The sequence below is a fragment of the Raphanus sativus genome, unplaced genomic scaffold (assembly GCF_000801105.2).
Source record: "Raphanus sativus cultivar WK10039 unplaced genomic scaffold, ASM80110v3 Scaffold2642, whole genome shotgun sequence".
NCBI classification, from domain to species: domain Eukaryota; kingdom Viridiplantae; phylum Streptophyta; class Magnoliopsida; order Brassicales; family Brassicaceae; genus Raphanus; species Raphanus sativus.
In genome coordinates, this window is record NW_026617950.1 from 7,553 (window position 1) to 14,534 (window position 6,982).

Sequence of the window (6,982 nt, forward strand, 5' to 3'; positions counted from 1 at the left end):
TAGGATTTTAAACCAATTTCGTTTAGGATTAGATCAAACCATTCTGGTTAGGTCTTGGGTTTTATTTTGGCGACATATTTTGGCTTTATAAGCTTGTAGCCGCTTTTGGTTGAAACTTAGACAATTTTATCAAAGAAAAACCTTAAGCAAATTGCTTGCTTGCTTCTGTGCTTTCTCTGTTCAGCCTAAGAACATTGAACCTTCATCTAGGGTAGAGTAATCTACTGTGATCCATCTCAGACACTACACAGGGTTATCCTGCGTCTAGAGAGTAGCTAAACATCTTTGGAGCCTTCCACTGCTCTGAAGAGAAGTCCATCGACCAAGGAGTGTTAGTAACCTCCCTGATCACCCTCTTAACCATACCATCCAAGAGATCCTAGCTTCCTAGCTTATAAGGGACGCACCAAGTGGTATCAGAGCCCCTTGGAGGTTAGGTTTGTTCTCTGCTCGTGTCAACCATCTATCACCACCAAACACTTCTTTTCTTTCTATCTGTTGTAAGCCGGCTGGGCCAACCCTTGAATCAAAAAAAAAAAAAAAAAAAAGAGATCTCTGATCCAAATCAAAAAAAAAAAAAAAGAAACATAAGCTGAAGAGAAATCCAGCTAAGGGTGGTAAAGCCAGCTGGTGCCTAAATCTCTTAATACTTTCTATCTAATCACTTTAGGTTGTAGCTAGATCTTAGGTGATTGAGCTTTGATCTAATCTGAACTCTTGGGAAAGTAAGGGAGCAAGCACAGGCAGTAAACTGAGTGAGAGAGGGTTTATTAAACTAACCCATTGTTAAGAGTTTGTTGCAGGAAGATGGCTGAAGAGAGACGTGATGGAGACAATGCAGGAGAGCCAGTCCAGCGAATTGCTCTTGATCAGTTGCAATTCCAAGCTATGATTGCTGAAGTTACACGCCAACTACAAGGGCATGCTGAACAAATATATGCTCATGTTATTCCTCCTAACAATGAACTTGCAGGTGCAGCTGGAGTAGCTGGAGCAGGAGGGATCCGTGAAGTAGCTGCAAGACAGCCCATACGTGCTAGGAGAGCAGCCCCTGCTGTGGTAGCTGATGAGCAAGAAGAGTGGGCTGAAGATGCAGATGATGAACGCCCTCTCAGAGCCAATAACAGGCGCCCTCATGGAGAAGATCACTTTGGAAATCTTAAGCTTAAGATTCCATCTTTCCAAGGAAAAGCTGATCCTGATGTCTATCTGGAATGGGAGCAAAAGATTGAATCTGTTTTCAAATGTCAAAGGCTCACTGAGGAGAGGAAAGTAAGACTTGCTGCTACTGAATTTGAAGGCTATGCTATCAACTGGTGGCAGAATGTTTCAAATATCAGGAGAAGAGATGGTGATGAACAAGTAACTTCTTGGCATGAGATGAAAGAGGTTATGAGAGCTAGATTTGTACCTGCTCATTATGGCAGAGATCTCCACAAGAAGCTCAGGAAACTTACTCAAGGCTCTAAGAGTGTGGAGGAGTATCACCAGGAGATGGAAACACTCATGATCAAAGCCAAAATTGATGAGGATGTGGAAGCTACTATGGCTCGGTTTTTAGATGGAGTAAACAGGGACATCCAAGACAGGCTGGAGATGCAAGACTATGCTACTCTTGAAGAGATGGTACACAAGGCTATTCTTATTGAACAACAGAACAAGAGGAGAAGTAACACTCGCTATCCTACTAGTTCTGCATCCAAATCATCTTATGCTAAGGATGATAAAGCCTACAGCCGACCAAAGGAGAGTGGTGGGTCAACCAGTACCACAACCAGCCGAGATGACAAGGGCAAGGAAACCACTCCACCATCCAGAACCAGGAACATCAAGTGCTACAGATGTCAAGGATATGGCCATTATGCTAGTGAATGCACCAGTAAGAAGATCATGATAGTTCTAGATAATGGAGAGGTTATTTCTGAGGATGAGAAGCCTGAGGGAGAATCTGATGAAGAGGATGTAGAATACCCTGTTAAGGGAGAGATGCTGGTTACCAGGAGAGCTTTGAATGTTCAAGCCAAATCCAAAGAAACTGAGCAGAGGGAGAACTTGTTTCATACAAGGTGTCTAATCAAGGATAAAGTTTGCAGCTTGATCATTGATGGAGGAAGTTGTACCAATGCTGCTAGCGAGACACTGGTGGAGAAGCTTGGTCTCTCAGTTCAAAAACACCCACGCCCATATATGCTGCAATGGCTGAATGATACAGGCGAGTTGAAGGTGAACAAGCAAGTGAAAGTGCCCCTCTCTGTTGGGAGGTATCAAGATGAGATCCTTTGTGATGTGTTACCTATGGATTCCAGCCACATCTTGTTGGGAAGACCTTGGCAGTATGACAAGAGAGCACTTCATGATGGCTTCACTAATAGGCATTCTTTTCTACAAGGAGGAAAGCAAATCACACTGGTACCTTTAACACCACAAGAGGTCCAGGAAGATCAGATCACCCTCAAGCGTAGGAAAGAAGAAGCAAAGGCCTTACTGGTAAGGGAGGCTGAGCAGGTAAGTAAGCTTAACTTAATGGCTACTTCTGGAGATATTAAAAATGCTTTGGCTAGCCACCCTGCTTTGGTTTTATTGCTTTGTAAGGGTGAACTAACTGAGACTAATCAAGCAATGTCTATTCCTCCAGAAATTGAAACTCTTTTGCAGGACTACAAAGATGTTTTCCCAGAAGATAATCCAGTGGGATTGCCACCCATCAGAGGCATTGAACATCAGATTGATCTTGTACCAGGAGCTACCTTACCCAATCGGCCAGCTTACAGGACTAACCCTGTAGAGACTAAGGAACTTCAGAAGCAGATCAATGAACTCTTGGAGAAGGGACACATCAGGGAGAGCTTGAGTCCATGTGCTGTACCAGTCTTGCTGGTGCCAAAGAAGGATGGTAGCTGGCGTATGTGTGTTGATTGTAGGGCCATTAACAACATCACAGTTAAGTACAGACATCCTATCCCTCGTTTAGATGATATGTTAGATGAGTTACATGGTTCATGTGTCTTTTCTAAAATTGATTTGAAAAGTGGATACCACCAGATTAGGATGAAAGAAGGAGATGAGTGGAAAACTGCTTTTAAAACTAAACTAGGATTGTATGAATGGTTAGTTATGCCCTTTGGATTGACTAATGCACCTAGCACATTCATGAGATTGATGAACCATGTCCTGAGAGCTTATATTGGTCGATTTGTGGTTGTCTATTTTGATGATATTCTTATCTATAGTAAAACCATGAATGAACACATAGATCACCTAAGGCAGGTTCTTGATGTGCTTAGAAAGGAAAGTTTATTTGCTAACTACAAGAAGTGTTCCTTTGGGACAGATAACCTTGTCTTTTTAGGTTTTGTTGTGACTTCTCAGGGCCTGAAAGTTGATGAAGAGAAGGTGAAAGCCATCAAGAGCTGGCCCACGCCTAAGTCTGTTGGAGAGGTCAGGAGTTTTCATGGACTTGCTGGGTTTTACCGGCGGTTTGTGAGAGACTTTAGTACCATTGCTGCTCCATTGACTGAGGTTATCAAGAAGAGTGTGGGGTTTACTTGGGGTTCTGACCAGGAAGAGGCATTTCAATTGTTGAAAGAAAGACTAACCACTGCTCCTTTACTTGTGTTGCCTAACTTTCTTAAAACTTTTGAAATAGAGTGTGATGCTTCAGGAGTAGGTATTGGGGCTGTGCTGATGCAGGAGAAGAGACCCATTGCTTATTTCAGTGAGAAACTGAGTGGTGCTGCATTGAACTATCCCACTTATGATAAGGAACTGTATGCACTGGTGAGAGCTCTACAGATGTGGCAGCATTACCTCTGGCCAAAGGAGTTTGTGATCCATACAGATCATGAGTCTCTTAAACACCTCAAAGGGCAACAGAAACTCAACAGGAGGCATGCCAGGTGGGTTGAATTCATTGAAACTTTTCCATATGTCATCCACTACAAACAAGGTAAGGAGAATGTAGTTGCTGATGCACTCTCCAGAAGGTATGCTCTCTTATCCTCTATGGAAACCAAACTCTTGGGATTTGAACACCTTAAAACTTGTTATGCTGATGATCCTGACTTTAAGGAAGTATATGTGGAAACTGAGAAACATGCCAGTGGCAAGTACTATCAGCTTAAAGGGTTTCTTTTATATGATAACCGCCTATGCATTCCTTGTGGTACTTTGAGGGAGTTATATGTCAGGGAAGCTCATGGAGGTGGTCTAATGGGCCATTTTGGGATTGCAAAGACACTCGCCACCCTTCAGGACCACTTCTACTGGCCAGGGATGAAGAGGGACGTGGAGAAGGTATGCTCTAAGTGTGTGACATGCAAGCAGGCAAAGTCAAAGGTGCAGCCGACAGGTTTGTATACTCCCCTGCCCATTCCTGAACATCCATGGGTTGATATTTCTATGGATTTTGTGTTAGGCTTGCCTAGGACAAAGAGAGGTAGAGATAGTATCTTTGTGGTTGTTGACAGGTTCTCTAAGATGGCACATTTTATTCCTTGTCATAAAACTGATGATGCAATCATGGTAGCTGAACTATTCTTTAGAGATGTAGTTAGGTTGCATGGAATGCCTAGGACAATAGTGTCAGATAGAGATACCAAGTTCCTGAGTCACTTTTGGAAAACCTTGTGGGGAAAACTAGGAACTAGATTGCTATTTTCTACTACTTGTCATCCCCAAACTGATGGACAAACTGAGGCAGTCAATAGAACTTTATCTGCTTTGCTGCGTGCCATTATCAGTAAGAACATTAGGACTTGGGAAGACTGTTTGCCTCATGTAGAATTTGCTTACAATAGGTCAATGCACTCTGCCACTAAGCTAACTCCTTTTCAGGTTGTGTATGGATTCAATCCATTATCTCCTTTAGATTTGTGTGCTTTACCTTTTAAAGAACAAGCTAACCTTGATGGCAATCAAAAGGCCGAGTTTGTTAGATCTTTGCATGAACAGGTAAAGAAGAACATTGAGGCTCAAACCAAGGTGTATGCACGCAAGAAGAACAAGGGGCGCAAGGAGTTGGTGCTGGAACCAGGAGATCTTGTGTGGATTCATTTGAGGAAAGAAAGGTTTCCTAGTGAGAGGAAGTCTAAGCTGATGAAGCGCCTGGATGGTCCATTCAAAGTGTTGAGAAGAATCAATAACAATGCTTATCAGATTGATCTCCAAGGGAAGTATACAATTAGCTCCACTTTTAATGTTTCTGATTTAATTCCTTATGTTGCAGATGAGCTGGATTTGAGGTCAAATCCTTTTAAAGGAGGAGGGGATGGTACGACCATGGATGAGCAGCTTACTGATGAGGAGCTGAGTGATACTGATGGGGAGCTGATGGAGGAAGGAGACTCAGAGGAGGATGAGCTAATTGAACCTGTACTAGGGGATAAAGGTGCATCTAACCAGGAGATGAGTATCTCAAGTTCAGAGAAGCAGGAGGAGCAACAGCATCCAGTCACATTCTGGACTGGACCAACGACCAGAGCTAGAGCCAAAGCACATCAGGAGGTCATTCAACACTTAGCCAAACTCGTGAGGCCTAAGGAAGAGGGAGAAACCGTGGGAAAAGAAGGGCCAGCATGTTGGTTTAATGTGTTTCAATTATGTAATTGATTTAAACCAATTTGGGTTAGGATTAGGATTTTAAACCAATTTTAATTAGGATTTTAAACCAATTTCGTTTAGGATTAGATCAAACCATTCTGGTTAGGTCTTGGGTTTTATTTTGGCGACATATTTTGGCTTTATAAGCTTGTAGCCGCTTTTGGTTGAAACTTAGACAATTTTATCAAAGAAAAACCTTAAGCAAATTGCTTGCTTGCTTCTGTGCTTTCTCTGTTCAGCCTAAGAACATTGAACCTTCATCTAGGGTAGAGTAATCTACTGTGATCCATCTCAGACACTACACAGGGTTATCCTGCGTCTAGAGAGTAGCTAAACATCTTTGGAGCCTTCCACTGCTCTGAAGAGAAGTCCATCGACCAAGGAGTGTTAGTAACCTCCCTGATCACCCTCTTAACCATACCATCCAAGAGATCCTAGCTTCCTAGCTTATAAGGGACGCACCCAGATATCTTCTAAAACACTTTTGAGAATATTCAACTTTGAATAATCTCAATGATTAGTGGTTCCAAATAAAGCTTCTTAGATCTGGGTTCATCCTGGTTTGATAAGAATCATGAAGATAATGGCATATGTGTCCGAACAGGCAAATCTAGAATCATCTGGATAGAAGGTGGGATATCTTCTTGCTCACAACACTATGAGATTTATTCAACTTCCTGGTTATTCTCCACTGATTAGTGGTTCCAAATAAAGCTTCTTAGATCGTGGTTCATCCTGGTTTGATAAGAATCATGAAGATAATTGCCATATGTCCGAACAGGCTAATCTGGAATCATCTGGATAGAAAGTGGGATATCTTCTTACTCACAACTCCTATGAGATTTATTCAACTTCCTGGTTATTCTCCACTGATTAGTGGTTCCAAATAAAGCTTCTTAGATCGTGGTTCATCCTGGTTTGATAGAAATCATGAAGATATTGCCATATGTCCGAACAGGCTAATCTGGAATCATCTGGATAGAAAGTGGGATCTCTTCTTACTCACAACTCCTATGAGATTTTATTCAACTTCCTGGTTTATCTCCACTGATTATTGGTTCCAAATAAAGTCTTCTTAGATCGTGGTTCATCGGTTTGATAAGAATCATGAAGATAATGGCATATATGTCCGAACAGGCAAATCTGAATCATCTGGAAAGAAGTGGGATATCTTCTTCTCACAACTCCTATGAGATTTATTCAACTTCCTGGTTATTCTCCACTGATTAGTGGTTCCAAATAAAGCTTCTTAGATCGTGGTTCATCCTGGTTTGATAAGAATCATGAAGAAATGGCATATGTCCGAACAGGCAAATCTGGAATCATCTGGATAGAAGGTGGGATATCTTCTTGCTCACAACACTAGGAGATTTATTCAACTTCC

General features: G+C 42.0%; 1 protein-coding gene across 1 annotated transcript; it reads left to right on the forward strand.

Annotated features, from left to right (window-relative positions):
- Positions 1-807: 807 nt before the first annotated feature.
- Positions 808-2,591, forward strand: LOC130505861 (uncharacterized). The gene is made up of 2 exons (XM_057000467.1): positions 808-2,505; positions 2,562-2,591. The coding sequence occupies exons 1-2, from the start codon at positions 808-810 to the stop codon at positions 2,589-2,591; spliced, it is 1,728 nt and encodes a 575-aa protein (XP_056856447.1).
- The last annotated feature ends 4,391 nt before the right edge of the window (positions 2,592-6,982 follow it).